The 18,514-nt window shown below is 37.3% G+C and overlaps 3 protein-coding genes across 4 annotated transcripts; 2 read left to right on the forward strand and 1 right to left on the reverse strand.

The window, feature by feature from the left end:
- On the forward strand, positions 15–8,156 carry LOC109825677 (anthranilate phosphoribosyltransferase, chloroplastic-like). Of its 2 annotated transcripts, none has more exons than XM_020392547.1 (10): positions 15–150; positions 755–898; positions 967–1,128; positions 1,222–1,305; positions 3,601–3,789; positions 4,383–4,473; positions 4,627–4,686; positions 6,540–6,658; positions 7,596–7,730; positions 7,834–8,156. In XM_020392547.1, the coding sequence occupies exons 1-10, from the start codon at positions 16–18 to the stop codon at positions 7,873–7,875; spliced, it is 1,161 nt and encodes a 386-aa protein (XP_020248136.1). In that variant the 5' UTR covers position 15; the 3' UTR covers positions 7,876–8,156. The 2 variants fall into 2 exon arrangements, with proteins under 2 accessions (XP_020248136.1, XP_020248135.1); XM_020392546.1 differs by lacking the exon at positions 4,627–4,686 and adding an exon at positions 6,257–6,316.
- On the reverse strand, positions 9,442–10,271 carry LOC109826235 (glutaredoxin-like). Its single transcript, XM_020393247.1, has 3 exons — positions 10,064–10,271; positions 9,799–9,897; positions 9,442–9,707 (listed from the first exon to the last, which is right to left on the reverse strand). The coding sequence occupies exons 1-3, from the start codon at positions 10,254–10,256 to the stop codon at positions 9,637–9,639; spliced, it is 363 nt and encodes a 120-aa protein (XP_020248836.1). The 5' UTR covers positions 10,257–10,271; the 3' UTR covers positions 9,442–9,636.
- Positions 17,687–18,085, forward strand: LOC109826946 (uncharacterized mitochondrial protein AtMg00810-like). Its single transcript, XM_020393955.1, has one exon. The coding sequence runs from the start codon at positions 17,687–17,689 to the stop codon at positions 18,083–18,085; it is 399 nt and encodes a 132-aa protein (XP_020249544.1).

The following is an 18,514-nucleotide window of genomic DNA, read 5'->3' on the forward strand; positions in this document are numbered from 1 at the left end:
TTGATGACGACGATGATGACGAGGTTGACGGCGATGCCTCCATCGTCGTCGTCGTCTTTGTCGTCAGCAGGAGGAGGAGGAGGAGATAATGTCAGCACGATTCCCAATCTCTCCTTCGCTCAATCCTCCTCCTCCTCCTCCTATAAAGAGGTACTTCTCTTTTATCTGATCTAATTTTGGTTTTAGTTCGGTTAATTGTAGTTTGGTACCCTAAAGTTTGCAACTTTAATACCCCCATTGTTTCTAATTGACGCTTTGGTGATCGAAGTTGGCTTTTCCCCCCTTAACTCTGACACCCTAAGTTTGTTTTCCGCCTCTGTGATACCTTAAAGTTTATACATTTTTTAACTTCGGTGCCCCAAAGTTTACACATTTTTCAGCTATGGGGTGTCAAAGTGTCAAAGACAGAAGTGTGGGTTATCACGAAGGGGGTGTAAGGTTTGGGTATCGAGGTGCCGAGAAAAAATTTGGAGTATTAACGTTATAAGAGGTGCAAACTTTTGGGTATGAAATGGTGGGGAAAATCTTCGTGGTGTCAAAGTGGTGGAGAAAAAACTTATGGGAATTTAAGTTTAAAATGGTGTAAATTTTGAGTATCAAAGTGCAGATAATCCTGATCCTTATGATTATCATTATACTACCGTTGCTGCTATATTGTCACTATTATGACTTGCCCAATTTGTGTGTGGAGTGGAATTACGGAATCCCCCGACTTAATTGTATGGGATTAAATTGTATTGTTATTTGTGTATAGTTGATCGAGACGCTGATACATGGAGTGGACCTCTCGGAGGAAGAGGCCGAGGCATCCCTCGACCTCCTTCTGAACGAGGCCAACGAGGCCCTCATCAGTGCCTTCCTAGTCCTCTTGAGAGCCAAAGGTGAAACCTTTGAGGAGGTACTACTACTATTTTTATATGTTATTGTCATAAATTTAGAAACTTTGGACTGAAAAATGGACTACAGATAGTGGGACTGGCGAGGGCCATGATCAAATGCTGCAGGAAAGTTGAAGGTCTGTCGGATGTGGTGGACATTGTGGGAACAGGAGGTGATGGAGCTAACACTGTTAACATTTCCACTGCTGCAGCAATCCTCACTGCTGCAGCTGGGGCAAAAGTTGCAAAGGTTTAGAAAACATATCTTAATCATTTCAATCTTTCTTTCTTGAATGAATGAAGAAAATTATCAGATAAGATTACCTTTCTGGCTCTCTTGCAGCAAGGAAATCGTTCGAGTTCTTCTGCATGTGGCAGTGCTGATGTGCTCGAAACTTTGGGTGTCAACATAGATTTGGGCCCTGAGGTAGTACCATACTAGATGCATCATTTACATATGCACTAGCATTTTTCATGAATTTAAATGTTTACTTTATTACTGTTACATGATTGATGAGTTATTTATCTCATGCGTCAGGAACTCCTATATGTAATATGGTGACTGGTAAATAATCTAAAGACTGGGGAAAAGAAATTAAAACAGAAAAACCTTTGATGAGAGGGGAGGTAGAAAGAAATGTATAGAATCAAAACCCGAAATATGGGCTATGCTTACATTAATTGTTGAACCTTAGGTTAGAATTTCGTTTCATTGGCTAATCTACTTGGATGTCTAATGACAAATCACACATCTCAAGGTCGTTTTATTAAATTTGATTGCAGATATGCTGTTGTTTTCTCTAGATTTTAGTTTAACATTGCATTAGTTCAAGTGCTACTATAACTTTGAAATGGCTACACACCCAATTAGTCAAGTAAATGACAAAGTCAAAGAGTTTGTTTTAAAATGAGCAGCAGATGGATTGCTTTTTAACCAAACTTCAATATTTGTTGTTCTATAAACTTCAAGTCTTTTTCCTGCTTATTCCCCCAAAATTCAGCTTGTTTTGATGCACCCAAACATCACACATGTACCCATCTGTGCTTACAAATATGGTAATTGTTAAAACATAGAAATATGTGCATGTTGGGTCTTGTGACAAAAGTAAATTGCTTTGTATTTCACTTAACTAAAATGAGGTTCTTTTTCTAAATGAATATTAGCTTGATACATATATTTATGAGTCAAATATATAATATATTTAGAAGAAATATGCATATGTAGCTATCCGGACAGGTTTTTTATTATACACTAAGTCTATAGTAGTGCCTCACAGTATGATACTTGTATCTGTGCCTACAAGTCATGGTCTTTTTCCTACTTTTCCGTATAACAGTCTCAAGTTCATTGGCAACAACAGTCATTCTGCTTCACTCCCATGGATAGACTTTATTGGTAAAAATTGATTTTATCCTCTAATTTTCATTCATGTTTTAATATTAAATGTTAATGCAGGTTTACAGTGATGAATAATAAGTTCCAGCACCCAGATATGAATGATAATAGCTCTACATTTCAATAACTAGTAACTCAACGATGGAAATTAATTCAAGCAAGGCCTTATGGGAAATATACCATAGAAAAATATGTCTCATCATTATCAACACAATAGTTCAGTTGATAACAAAAGCTAATACTCATGGCTATAATTATGCATTAATAAGGATGAAAAGAGCAGTGAGCTTATGTTCCAATTCCACATGTATTTTAGGTAATGTCAACCTCTATAATAAGGATGAAAAGAGCAGTGAGCTTATGTTCCAATTCCACATGTATTTTAGGTAATGTCAACCTCTACAAAATAAAATACAAAGTGAAAGGTGTGCTGTTCCAATTCCACATGTATTTTAGGTAATGTCAACCTCTACAAAATAAAATACAAAGTGAAAGGTGTGCTGGCACTGTCCTCATTGTGTTGAATGTAGATACCTCTTATTCAAAACCTTAAAATTGTTGTCCCGGAAACTTTCTTGGGTCAGTTTATATTTTTCAATATCCATTCAATCAAGGAAAATCATCATTGATAGGCAACTTTCTTTTGTTGTCCAAAAGAACTATCATAGTCAAACTACCTATGTGAGTCCTTCTATTGAACCTAGATCCAAATTTTGTAAAATTTATGATAGCTCTCGTATAATTTGAGTCTTCAACCCATATTGCATATGGCAACACGTAATTTGTATATTCTTCTGAAAGCATCCAAACTTCTGCTATCTTGATCATTCAAAAGAAAGGTTCATGTTGCCTATTTTTCTGTAAAGGTACATCACAATTGGTAGTAGGAAAATCCAAAGGACGTGGTGAGCATGATATCATTTCATAGATTATAGGCTTCTAGATTGTTTTTATCTTTTTTGATGATGCATAGTGATTTGGTCATCTTTTGGGAGAATATCCAAGGCTTCTAGATTGTTTTTATCTTTTTTGATGATGCATAGTGATTTGGTCATCTTTTGGGAGAATATCCAGCTCGATATTCCATTGACATCATGGGCTCCTGATGCATAGTGATTTGGTCATCTTTTGGGAGAATATCCAGCTCGATATTCCATTGACATCATGGGCTCGGTGATGAATTTACTGATCTCTTTAGCATTTATGACTTACTTTGTTTCCTTTTTCTATAATTATCTTGGATTTTGCAAGATCTATATGTAGATAAATAATTCGTTCTGCATCTTCTCTCTCTGTTTTTTTTTTTTTTTAATTATAAATGATAAGGATGTGAGAAGATGTGTGGAGGAAGCAGGGATAGGTTTCATGATGTCTCCAATATATCATCCAGCAATGAAAATTGTCAGTCCGGTGAGGAAGAAGCTCAAAGTGAAGACAGTCTTCAACATTCTAGGTCCCATGTTGAATCCGGCAAGAGTACCCTATGCTGTTGTTGGTGTTTACAATGAAGATATAGTGAGTTTCTTTTTTTCTGACAATTTCTATTACTTGGCACTCTTGTTTCTATTCATCTGATATGAGTTATATGACATCAACGTCGCTAATCTTTTAATTATGTTCAAGCGAGAGTTTTTGCTAGCATCATATCTTAGTGGTGTTAGTGCCATCCAGTGTATTGATGAGTTTCGTCATGCAGATGTGTAAAGGACATCTGAAACTAGGGATCCCCTTAAAATGCAATTAACTAAATGAATGAGATAAAGAAGCTAGTAGGCAACACAATGCACTACATGAAACAGAGACATTCGAAAATTGGAAAGTGGATTTTCCTTCGTTAAAAATCTTATCTTTGACAGTTTTGCATCTTCGTGACTATATGCTGAAGTTGGATGCTTTTTTGGAGGTTGGATACTTGGATTTCACTACAAGGTGTTTGTAGGATGGGAGCCAGATGTCATGTTACCATATTTGTCCTTCATACAGTTGTGACTTCTATTTTCCCTTCCATTTTGAAGTAGTTTTTATTTGTAAATGTTTGCTCAAGGACTTCACGGTTTTGTTGAAGGCAATATAAGGCCTTTATAATTGCTAGATTATTGTTTTGCTAGGTAATGAAGATGGCTAAAGCATTGCAACGATTTGGGATGGAAAGAGCATTGGTAGTTCATTCAGAGGGTTTAGATGAAATAAGTCCACTTGGTAAGATCTCATCCTTTATGTGTATCTATCGGTGAGCAGTCTTCTAAGTTGTTTCTTTTTGTATAGTCTATATTTCTTTTCACAGATTTTTATTAGTTATTTATAATAAGCTTTTATCTCATAAGCTCTTTGTTGGCTCTGTAATTGTTGCAGGACCTGGATATCTCCTTGATGTGACACCAACAAAGATTGACAAGTTCCATTTTGATCCATGTAAGAATCATTTCACTCATACAATTTTAGTAGTATATATATTCAGATGTAAAATTTTGCACTATTTATGTTGTAGATATTTCTGATGGTATTTCTAGTTAAATGAAATTAGACAGTTGAGCAACAGAATCTCTCATGTAGATGAATGTCGTTATTCAGTTTTCTTGTGGAATGTCGAGATTGAGTTGCTTTCAGACTAACTGTGCGTGTTTGTTGATACAGTGGACTTTGGTATTCCTCGCTGCACCCTTCCAAGCCTAAAAGGAGGAGGTCCAGAATTCAATGCCAGAGTTCTTAGGAACGTACTTTCTGGTGAAAAAGGATCAATTGCAGATGCTATTGTAAGTTTTCCTGTTCTTCACGTCTGCTCCTCTTAGTCTTTCCTCTCTAGGAATTCTAAAAACTTTTACCTTTCTGGTGTAACTAGGGAAGATCAACTTTAGTAGGTTCTACCCGACTGATACCGTAGATAGAAAATGTTCTCACCCGGCCACATTCGTACAAACAATGTTCATATATACGCTCACGAACAAAACATAATAAAATTAAATTGAATCAGTATGTGTAATTTATGTATACGCAGCGTCTAAGCTCATAGGCACAACTTTGTCAAGCCCCATCTTTATGTGATATAACTAAGTGTGTGCATAACACTTGGGTGCTCTGCAAATTTTACTTGATAAGTCATCAAAGGTAAAACAAACAAAAAGGTGTGAATTACTAAAGAAGATAGTTTTTGATGGTTCAGCACATCCTTGTTGTAAGGAAGGTTATCGTCCAAGTGTGAGACTTCTGCTAATGCTTGTACACTTGACTAACATTGTCAAAATCCCGAAGTCGCTCAGAAAGTTGAGAAAGAAGAAAGTCAGAAAGTTGAGTGGCTTAATTTTATTGAATTTGCTTTTCTTAACATGAATTTGTTTTTTTAACAGTTAATACTTTCTTACCATAAGATATTAGTTTTAGTCAAATTAAACTAGATATCTAAATAAAAACACATGGGGTATCTGAGTAAGCAGTAGCTTCTCTAGGGAACTAAGATGACTGCCTCGTAAATCTGAGAGAGGCAGAAACAACTAGATATCTAAATGAAAACATATGGAGTATCTGAGTAAGCAGTAGCTTTTCTAGGGAACTAAGATGACCGCCTCGTAAATCTGAGAGAGGCCAGAAAACAACTAGAAATCAGAAACTGTTAATGTGATAAGAACTTGCCTTGATTTCTTTCGAACGTGAGTTAGCGTCAGCTGATGCTTTAGTTTGACTGCGGGATGTGCAGGTGCTGAATGCTGCAGCGGCTCTTTTGGTGAGCGGCCGAGCGGGCAGCTTGGCCGAAGGGGTGGCACTGGCACAAGAGACCCAACAATCCGGGGAAGCCATTCACAAACTTGAGTTTAGATGAAATAAGTCCACTTGGTAAGATCTCATCCTTTATGTGTATCTATCGGTGAGCAGTCTTCTCAGTTGTTTCTTTTTGTCTAGTCTATATTTCTTTCTCACAGATATTTATTAGTTATTTATAGTAAGCTTTTATCTCATAAGCTCTTAGTTGGCTTTGTAATTGTTGCAGGACCCGGATATCTCCTTGATGTGACACCAACAAAGATTGACAAGTTCCATTTTGATCCATGTAAAAAGTCATTTCACTCATACAATTTTAGTAGTATATATATTAAGATGTAAAATTTTGCACTATTTATGTTGTAGATATTTCTGATGGTATTTCTAGTTAAATGAAATTAGACAGTTGAGCAACAGAATCTCTCATGTAGATGAATGTCGTTATTCAGTTTTCTTGTGGAATGTCGAGATTGAGTTGCTTTCAGACTAACTGTGCGTGTTTGTTGATACAGTGGACTTTGGTATTCCTCGCTGCACCCTTCCAAGCCTAAAAGGAGGAGGACCAGAATTCAATGCCAAAGTTCTTAGGAACGTACTTTCTGGTGAAAAAGGATCAATTGCAGATGCTATTGTAAGTTTTCCTGTTCTTCATGTCTACTCCTCTGAGTCTTTCCTCTATAGGAATTCTAAAAACTTTTACCTTTCTGGTGCCACTAGGGAAGATCAACTGTAGTAGGTTCTACCTGACTGATACCGTAGAAAATGGTCTCACCCGGCCACATTCGTACAAACAGTGTGCATATATATGCTCACGAACAAAACATAATAAAATTAAATTGAATCAGTATGTGTAATTTATGTATATGGAGTGTCTAAGCTCATAGGCGCAACTTTTTCAAGTCCCATCTTTATGTGATATAACGAAGCGTGTGCATAACACTTGGGTGCTCTGCAAATTTTACTTGATAAGTCATCAAAGGTAAAACAAACAAAAAGGTGTGAATTACTAAAGAAGATGGTTTTAGATGGTTCAACTTATCCTTGTTGCAAGGGAGGTTATCGTCCAAGTGTGAGTCTTCTGATAATGTTTGTACACTTGACTAACATTGTCAAAATCCCAAAGCCGCTCAGAAAGTTGAGAAAGAAGAAAGTCAGAAAGTTGAGTGGCTTAATTTTATGAATTTGCTTTTCTTAACATGGATCTGTTTTTTTTTAGCAGTTAATACTTTCTTACCATAAGATATTAGTTTTAGTCAGATTAAACTAGATATCTAAATGAAAACATATGGGGTATCTGAGTAAGCAGTAGCTTCTCTAGGGAACTAAGATGACTGCCTCATAAATCTGAGAGAGGCCAGAAACAACTAGATATCTAAATGAAAACATACGGAGTGTCTGAGTAAGCAGTAGCTTTTCTAGGGAACTAAGATGACTGCCTCATAAATCTGAGAGAGGCCAGAAAACAACTAGAAATCAGAAACTGTTAATGTGATAAGGAACTTGCCTTGATTTCTTTCGAACGTGAGTTAGCGTGAGCTGATGCTTTAGTTTGACCGCGGGATGTGCAGGTGCTGAATGCTGCAGCGGCTCTTTTGGTGAGCGGCCGAGCGAGCAGCTTGGCCGAAGGGGTGGCACTGGCACAAGAGACCCAACAATCCGGGGAAGCCATTCACAAACTTGATTCATGGATACTCATCTCCAATGTAAACGAGCTTTCCTGATTCTTGAAACCCCCTTGCTTGCTTTTTTTTTCGCATATCGACTGCTGAAAGATCCAAACTCCTGTAAATTCTTTTGGTGATGCAGAAACTGAAGCAAGGAGCTGCCGCAGGTGTGGGTGCTGCTTGAACACAATATCTACAGTCTCAGATTCTTCAATCAAACAGCTTTTCATCTCAATAATAATAATAAAAGTGTAAAATAATTAGAATAATACTCCTTAGGCGCCCCATACAGAGTTCTGAGAGTTGGTTCATATTGTACTTATGGCACCTTCAATGTTTTCATGACTCATATCAGAAAATGTATTTATGAACCAACTACCAGCCCACCACCCCTTCAGAGCTTGTCTGCTCTCTGAAGGAATGAGGTTTTTATTATTGTTTATTTATCGTTATTCAAGTTGAGCTGAGGCAGAGTCACGAGCGAGGTTGAAGTTCGACGGAGATCAAATCAGGAACAGCGTCAGGATTTGAATAGGACGCAAGCCCAAACCTGTTCTGGGCCTCACGTCTATCAAACAAAATCAGGGTTAAACGGATGGACCCAATTGGGGCCCGAATAAAGTGGCGATGAAAAGAAAACCTGAAAAGATTTCCCAAGCACTATTTAACCGCTAATTCTCTCTCAAGTTAGCCGTTGTATACTTTTATTCTTCTTGATTGTCGCTGCGCACGTGTTATAAGAAGGTTTCTTCCCCGTCTAGAAATCACTTTTAAAATATGATCATTTTATAGAAATTGTTGTTGGTTTTCAATTTATACATAAATCACATTTAAACGTTTTTTAGTACAATCAACTACCTCTGACTCACGTTTTTCAGTTTTGCTATAATTATTACTTCTTAATACCAAGTATATTAAAGAGATAATCTTTAAATGAGGTTAGGTTAGGCCAATTACTAAAAAAACTTAACTGAAAAGCAAGCCCGTGTGTTTGATTTCAACGAAAACCCCTTTAAATGTGAATTATGTATAAATTAACAATGAAATGTGGAAACTACAGAATGATCCTATTTTAAAGGTGATTTGTAGGTGGGTACCCCATAAAAAAGACGACATGGAGCCGGATTTGATGTAGTTGGGCATGTAGAACATACTATAGAGGGGATGTGATGTAGTTTTTAAAAAATACTATAGCGAAGCATCCATTGAGAACGGCAACCCAATTACTCTGTCAAGTTATGTGTACATGAAAATTTATGATATTTCATATCACTCTCCCCCCTTCCATCAACTAATGTAGGTGTCTTTACAAGTCATGTGACACCAATTTCGCCATAAACCATTTTATTATTATGGGGTATAATACCAATTTCGCCATAAACCATTTTATTATTATGGGGGTGTAATGTTACACCATTAATCAGTGAAGGAAATTATCCTATTTCTCCAATCAAAAAACTATCCATTAAATCTGTACACGAACCCCGATATCTAATGATCTAACAGTTGACAAACCCCGATGTCTAATGATCTAACGGTTGACATCCATTTAGTGCACGTTTAATTTCATACACCCATTTCATACTTTCTTCAATCAGTGGCTCCACCTCATTAATTGATGTGTGCAGCCACCATAACAATTATCACATTCATTATTGATTATCCTGCATGCCATCAGCTCCTCTTCCCCAACCAAAGATCATTACTTTAACCAGAACCAAAAAAATGCACTCGAGAGAGATAAGGAACAGAGAAAAAAAAAATGCACGCGTTTAAAGTAAAGTCATGCCAGCAATTGAACTTTCACAACATGACATCAAATGTGCAACTAAATGCAGTTATAACATCCAGCCTCAGCAGATTTATTCTAGTTTCAACCCAATTTTAAACCCTACTAATTAAGTAGGTAACTAATTCTAGCAACCCAGAGAGTCAATCTCACTCCTTAAGTTGCAAGAGCTCCAGCTTCAGTAAGAAGGGCCATCAATTTGCCTTGTCTGTGCTTCGCGATAACACCTATCGACATCATTCAAATTCAAAAAATGTTATCATCAAAAGTGTATTACTTCCAGTAAGCCCAAAAGAAGAAGGGAGACGAAAACCATACTGTCACAGCCACCAATATGCTTCCCACCAATAAAAACATTGGGAACAGTCCTCTGTCCGGTCCATTCCACAAGTGCGGACTGAACTTCATATCCATCACCTTCATCGAAGAAATGGAATATGGTGCGTCAGTTTTTTCTACGCTACCTTTTTCTATAAATTGAGTTAATAAGCAAAAAAAGTGTCTCAAAAGCGAAACTGAAAGACGCGTCATCTTTCAGTAGTAATGCACGTCAAATCCCAGGTATCGAACGGTAAGTACTCACTTTCCCGATCCAGCTCCATCACCTTGTAACTTGCATTTAGCTGCGAAAGCAACTGCTTAACCTGACCGGAGAATTGGCAATAACTCTTGCTGCAATGAATAAGAAAATAAGGGTGTGTTATAAAGCACAAAAGGTTAATGGGAACAAAAATTATGGAGCAAAAGTTTAGCACAAATGGAACAAAAGGATGCATAGGTGACTTTCGACAACATGATCGGTATATATAAGCTGCTATCAAAGGAGAGTTCAATATGCAACTTAAAACCACTGCAGCCTAAAGAGGTCCTGACATAGCTGAATGCAGACAGGATTATTGCGTCCCCAGAGAGTTGGGATGAAGTTTTGTGGTTAAGCAAGCAAGCCTATGAGCCAGAACAATTTTCTGTATTGTTTTCCCTCTCAAACTTTTGCATATGTTTTTCAGTCACGAAGCAAGCCATTTGTAAACGAATCTTTTTATCTTTAACTCACAGATCTACCTTCGGAAAGGATGTCCATATGATGAGTCTTATATTACCTAGGGCCATACTAGCCATTTGGATTATTACAACATATATCTTCAGATGGGATATCCCTACATTCAGCTGCATTGATGATTAAGCATTATTACAGCAGTAACAAAACCTTTATCTCTAATTTATAGGTCAATCACATTAATCTCTCTCAATTTAGTACCTTAACAGACATTGAATCCTAAATGTCAAAAGTGACTAGTCTTAGGATTATTAGTCGTCAGTATGTACTATACGCTTACCCTTTGACAAAGTCTTACTGAAATAAAAATTCTGTGCATTCTTTATTGTTCTACCAATTCCATAGATTCGAGAGTTTCTCCCTCTCATTCTACTTTAGAAATTATTTCTTTCCTAGCCTTGTCAATTCATATTATGTCATAAGCATAGTGATTTCGTTTTCCAAGCATATTGTCCAGCTACTAATCCTACTAGGTGTGGAAAACGAACGAATTGAATTGAATAATAGTGTATTCAGATTCGAGTTTGGTTAAAATTCAAATATTCAAATTCCAATTCGAATTCGAATTCGGGTCGAATATCACAATTATGTTCATATTAGATTCGTTTATATATAGGATATTCAATAATTATTTGTGAATATCTGTTAGCCCATTTGGTTAGGGGCTTTGGCTTCCAAACAAGACGCCTTGGTTCAAATCTTGGTGTGCCATATTAATTTTCCCTTTTTATTATTAATTGGATATTTCTGCATATACTCCCTTCTAATTGTATATATCAAAATCAACAAGTATTATAATAAAAAGCAAATCGAATATACACATATATACAGTTAGAAGGGTGTATATGCAGAAATCTCCAATTAATAATAAATTGAGTTTTCCATTCAAGTTTGTCTCATTTTGAACTAATAATTTTTTTAGATAATGTCTAATCTACCATTTGATAAATATAAAACATAAACGAATATTTAATGATCAAGCAAATTGAATATACACTTCATTAAATTCTATTCATTTATGAATCAAATGGTAAAGTTAATCATTCACTTCCACCCCTAAATCCTACAAATAAGGTATCGAATCAAATACGATAGAATAGTTGGATGAGTAATAACGGAATTGTTTGTTGGTTATTTGGTTCACTTCCACCCCTAAATCCTACAAATAAATACATAGTCTTTAATTTGTTATTGATGTTGCACAGGTCCCTTGAAGGATATAGCCTAGTATAAGTTAATATCACCATCCAACTATAAAAGGTACGATGGGGCCATAATGTCCGATCATCAATGATTGGACAGAATCCAAGTTGCACGGGTGCATGTACGAGTCGGCAAATTTGTAAAAGGTAGTGTAGGGGGATACACACATACACACACGACTCTTAAATCGTAGATCTTAATGCTGAAATGAACTCGACCCTTATCCAACAAGTTACAAAAATGGATATGAAGTGTAGGATATATATCCATTTCAGTTAAACATGCATTGTATAGTTGAGTACATGCTAAATAAATATATGCATATATGTAAGGAGTATCCAAGAAGTATAGGATATAGTACGAGCATTGTTTTAAATATTGGATATTGCATAAATGTAGGACGATCAGAATTCATATCGGATTGCGAAAATCAGGGATATATTAAGGATATGTAGTAAATATCGGAGTGTCATGTCGGATAATTTTAATGCATGATATAACATTCTAATATATAATCTAAATATATATAATTTATAAACATTAAAAATTGAATCATGATATATCTTTAGGACGTCTAACAAACTATAGAAACTTTCTTCTCAATAGCATCATGAAACATTCAAAGTGCAAAGCATTAAAAGAGACGTAGAGCAAGATTAGAGAGAGAGAGAGAGAGAGAGAGAGAGGTAGAGGGAGGGAGGAAGGGAGGGGGAGAGAGAGGAGAGGGATAGAAGAGAGACGGCAGAAAGATGTGATGGGTACAGGTACAGTATTAGAAGTACCTAGGTAACATCGGACACAATAAATTGTTCCCAGGAAATTAGTGTTGAAAGCTCACATCCTCAAGTAACAGCAAAAAATATATGCATAACAAGCGAAGTATGATATCACAATAGATCACCAAGGATATACAATAATCAAGTGACAGGATCACACTAAGACTTGCTCTAGAGGATCTTGGAGAAAGAAATCAGAGTATGATTATGTTGGTTTTTACTTTTTAGCAACTTTCTTGTGGCCTTATCTATAAAAGGCAAATTTTTGTCTTAAGAATTTTAGATATTTTACAGTTTTAGAAACATTTTTGAAACTTCATTTATTTAAAAAATTTATTAAGTTTAGAATTTATAGTTTGATTATTTTCTTGTTAGGTTATAGTTAAAAATTTTATTTTCATGTAAATTAACTCATTTGGGCCTATAAATATCCATTCTTCTACTTTCTTTAATGAATTTGATGATAGTTTTCAAAATATTGTGAAATTGAATTGCATTTGAAATGCTCTTTTGAAGTGGAACCAAATCCTAACTCCATCCTACGTCCTTGTCACCACCTCTCTCTCCCTTCCTTTCCTTGATCAAATTGCCACTTAATCTAGCCAACATCATCCATCTCCAAAACTTCACATGCTAATCTTATTTGATCTCGAAACCATGAAAATATAAGTTAATGGGATTCTTTGGGTTCTTGAAGTTGAAATTGTTGCAAATCGTTCAACTATTTAAGTACTCAGTGAAGGATAAAAGAAGGACACAACCTCACGGGACTTCCGATTATGTTTTATTTCTTACTTCATAAGTATAAACTTTAACCGTCTGCTTATCCTTAGTTTCCTCCTTAATTGAATATGAAGATATGCAGAGCTTATATTTATTGTAGTTAAAGGCAATGCTCCCAGAAAACTAATCAGGCTAAGGAGAAACGGACAGAAGACCAGAAGACTACAAAAGATATCAAAAAGATGCTTAATCGGATACCTTCTAAGCTCAATAGACTTTGCCACCATTCCCATTGACTTTATACATTCCTGCCTCCAAACTCGAGATCATGCCCTTCATCCACAATGGGGGCTTCACACACTCCTACATTAATATCCTGTATAAGATTAAGGCCTACTGCATAATTTTCTCCCATCAATTTTTTTACTGTTGAAGTCAGCAGCTCTCCCCCAAACTTGCAATAGTAATCAACAACCCTTAATAATATTTACCTACCTCTAAACCAATGTTATAAATAACCCCCCAAGTGTTGTGTTAGATCCATCCCAGTAGCAAAGAGAGAGAGAGAGAGTAGAGAGAGTGCCTGTTTTAGAGAGTATTGAGTTTGTACCACTAAAAAAATAATAACAATATATTTCTTAGTGTCCAGCACTCCTCTCAACTCAACAAGTGGTATCAGAGTCTGGCTTAGGATGCGTGTATCTGCTCATCGTATGTTCTGTGGTTGCCACCAAAGGTGGATCTTCCACATCAGAAAATAAGTTAGATTATCATTACCCTTTTATAGGCATTGGTTACTATTCATGAGTACGGTACTATTCATAAGTATGATCACTATTCATGAATACAGTTACTATTCATACGTACAGTTATTGGTCATACGTACAGTTACTATTCACTTGAAATAGTAAACGTTATGGCTCGTGATAGAAGCAATACGGTCAGGAACATGCTCTCTCCTATGGTGATCCTATCAGCATTCTTGAAGGCCGAAGTTCTTGTTCAGTCCGGGACTGTAAAGTTGGTTGGTCAGGGACTAGACTTGCATGGAGATGCTGAAGCAGTACCACGTCACGATAACGAATCTAGCAAGTACTACTACGACACTCAAGAACCTCAATTGCAATAACTACAGCTACTGGGAGACCTGTATAAAGTCCTATTTACAAGGACAAGACCTCTGGGAGGTCATGGGGGTTCTAAAACTACAGCACCTCAGAAGGCTAGCGAAGTACTAAGAAAGTGGAACATCAAAGCCGGCAAGGCTATGTATGTGTTGAAGACAACAGTAAAAGAAGATCTCGTAGATTACATGCGAGATGTCAGAACTCCGAAGGAGGCATGGGATACGAACGCCACACTCTTTTCGTAGAAGAATGATGCTCGACTTCAACTCCTGGAAAACAAGTGATGACATTGCAACAGAAGGATCTGACAATCAGTACTTCAAACAATTAAAATCACTCTGTTCAAATATTGTTCAACTAGATCCAGATTCTAAAATATCTAATGCAAGGATGAGGAGAATAATCAATCACGGTTTAAGCCCGGAATATCATGGACTCGTTGCTGCTACACATGGGTGGCCAACTCAACCAACATTATTAGAGTTGGAGAGTTTGCTCGCTACACAGGAAACCCTAGCCAAACAAATAGTCAGCGTTTCAATAAAAAGCAAAGATGAAGTACTCTTCAGCAGCAAGGAGAGAGGCAAACCAAAAGGTGCAAGGAAAAAGGAGATGGAAAGACTGGTTCAAAGAGGCAGCCAGGACAACCATACACCGATAGTAACAACAGCGTGAGGAGCAAGGTGATCATCGAACAATGAGACCTGACAATAGCTGCTACAACTGTGGGAAGAAATGACACTTTGCCAGAAACTACTGGTACAAATGAGGGCTTGCAGAGGGCAATGCTGTAATATCGTGCAGATGTCAAGATGATGAAGAAGAATGGATGTCCAAACATCCGTAGCCATTATTAAAGATGTACCAGTCGACGAAAACGAGGTTGTTGGTATGGCACTAACCTCGTTTGTGGAAGAATTTGAGTCCGCATTTGCAGTGGTTTTAGATCGGAAAGAAATTGGTTATAAAAAAGATTGGATAGTCGATTTTGGATGTTCCAACCACATGACAAGATATAAAGGGAAGCTTGTCAATATGAAGAAGTATAAAGGCGACCGAGAAGTTGTGATAGCAAATAATTCAAGATTACCTATTACACACATCGGAAAGACTGTATTTATGCCGCGTTACAATCCGAATCGGATACAACTACAAGATGTATACCATGTACCGGGTATGAAAAAGAACATTCTATCTATTTTCCAATTAACAGCTTCTGAAAACTATGTAGCATTTGGGTCACAAGATGTAAAAATCTATCGAAACTTGAAGCCACCACGAGAACCTATCATGGAGGGACGGAAGGTAATATTTATCTATGTGATGCCGGCGGAATCGACATACATAGATAAAGGTGAAAAGAATGAGACGGTTGATCTGTGGCATGCTCGGCTTGGCCATGTGAGCTATCACAAGCTCAATATTATGATGGAAAAGTCAATGTTAAAGGGGCTTCCACACTTGGAGACTCGAGGAGAGACTATATGCAGAGTTTGACAGTATGGTAAGGCGCATCAATTATCATATCAGGAGTCATAATTCAGAGCAAAGGAATCTTTGGAGCTCGTTCACTCAGATGTATTCGGCCGAGTGAAGAAGGAATCGATAAGTGGCATGCGGTACATGATCACCTTCATCGATGATTACTCGAGATATGCCTGGTTTATTTCCTAAAAAAAGTCAAAAGTACTCTCCAAATTCAAGCAATTCCAAGAAGAAGTCGAAGGAGAACTCGACAAGAAGATCTGTTGCCTACGCACAGACAACAGGGGAGAGTAAACATCGAAGGAGTTTTACGACTATCTGAAACAGCACAAGAGCTAACGTGCCCAAATACTCCACAGCGGAATGGCATAGCCGAAATAAGAATCGTCATTTCGTCAAAATTTGCAGAAGCATGTTTCATGCTAAGAACGTGTCAGGACGTTTTTTGGCTGAGTGTATGAAGACTACGGTGCATGTGATCAATCGGCTACCACAACCAAAATTGGAGTTTATATCACCATTTCAGAAGTTTATATCACCATTTCAGAAGTTGTAGAATATCAACCTAATCGTAAGGTGTATTTTAGAGTTTTTGGTTGCGTATGTTATGCGTTTGTGTCTTATCACCTTCGCAGCAAGTTTGACAAAAGGGTTGTAAGGTGTATTTTTGTAGGGTATGACAGTGAAAGAACAGGATGGAGGTGTTGTGATCCCACAACCGGATGATGCTATACATCAGGAAATATTATATGTGATGAAGCCTCATCTTGGTGGGCTTCACAAGAAGTTACACTACCAGATTCTAAAGATCTAGAGGATCGGCTACAAGAGAAATTGGAGGAGCAAAGTCAAGAAGAAGACTTACATCAATCAGAGAAGACTGAATCAAGCTCTTCAACATCCTCAAAGGAGAATAATTCATGAAAACCGGTGTTTATCAGACAACGTCAGAAGAAGAGCGCACAAGTCAGATAGAGGACATCAAAGAAGAACTAGTTGAACAACTTCGAAGATCAACGAGATCCAGAAAGTCGAATGCTATGTATGATAATGTTGTCATTATAGAAAATGTGAAGGAGCCATCTAACTTTGAGGAAGCATACGAAATTGTTGAATGGAGACGAGCAATGGAGAAAAAAATTCAAGCTCTACAACAGAACCAAACTTGAGAGTTGGTGTTGAAGCCCAAAAATATCAAACATATCTCCTGCAAATGGGTTTACAAAGTCAAGACTCGACCGGATCAGTCGATTGAGAGATACAAAGCACGCTTAGTCGCTCGAGGATTCTCTCAACAGTATGAACTGGATTATGACGAGACATTCAATCTAGTTGTCAAGATAACAACAGTTTGAGTTCGTCTACCTCTAGCAACTAGCAAGAGTTGGAAGCTTTGACAGATGAACGTGAAGAACGTATTTCTACACATTGAGGTGGATCGAGAGATTTATATGGAGTAACTCATCGGATTTGAGAGCAAGGAAAATGAAAGATGTGTTTGCAAACTAAAGAAAGCTCTCTACAGACTGAAGCAAACTCCAAGAGCTTGGTATGGAAAGATTTGTGAGTTTTTAATTCAAAATGGATACTCGCTTGCTCCTGCAGATTCTAGTTTATTTATCAAACAGACTGGCAATGGGCTAGCAATCATGTTGGTCTATGTGGATGATTTAATCCTAACTGAAGATGATGAAGCAGAAATCCAAAGAAAGAGGACAAATCTCTCGGTCGGGTGTCAAATGAAGGAGCTTGGGAAGTTCAAGCATTTCATCGGATTAGAGGTCGACTGAAGGAAGAATGGACTATTCATTTGCCAAGAAAAATATGTGAAGGACATGCTGCTTAAGTACGGGATGCTCAGCTGCAAGTCAATCTCAACACTGATGGAGACAAATCTGAGACTGTGTTCACATGAAGAAAAACATTTGGAAGATCCTACTATGCATCGACAACTAGTTGGAAGCTTGATCTCTCTAACGATGACAAGACTAGATATTTCATTTGCTGTTGGTGTGATGAGCCGATACATGCAGAAGCCAAAGAAGCCTCACTTAGAAGCAATCCGAAGGATCCTAAGGTACATCAAGTGTACAGTTAACTATGAGCTCATGTATAAGAAAGGAGAAGCATGTGAGGTCTATGGTTATTGTGATGTTGACTATGCTAGAGATCATGACACTCGAAGATCTACTACCGGATACGTGTTTAGTCTCGGTTCAGCGGCTATATCTTAGTGCAGCAAAAGACAGTCAACGGTGTCACTGTCAACTACAGAGGCGGAGTACAGATCAGCAGCGACGACAACTCAGGAAAGCACGTGACTTTTTTAGTTAATGAGAGATCTACATAAGTCCACAGACTATTCAGTAGCTTTACATTACGATAATCAGTTTGTAATACGATTGACAGATAATTCAGTTTTTCATGCTAGGACGAAACACATCGAAGTACATCATCACCCTCTTCAAGAAAAATTTCTTTCAGGTTGAGATTGTAATGAAGCCAATCGGGACAAACGAACAAATAGCTGATATATTCACCAAAGCACTAAGTACTTCAAAGTTTACAGAATTTCGAAGTCAGCTTGGACTCATGGATAGAGAAGTCGTTGCTGAGAGAGAGTGTTGAAGTCAACAGCTCCCCCCCCCCCCACCCACCACACA

Source organism: Asparagus officinalis, chromosome 10, assembly GCF_001876935.1.
Source record: "Asparagus officinalis chromosome 10, Aspof.V1, whole genome shotgun sequence".
In the NCBI taxonomy this organism is placed as follows: Eukaryota; Viridiplantae; Streptophyta; class Magnoliopsida; order Asparagales; family Asparagaceae; genus Asparagus; species Asparagus officinalis.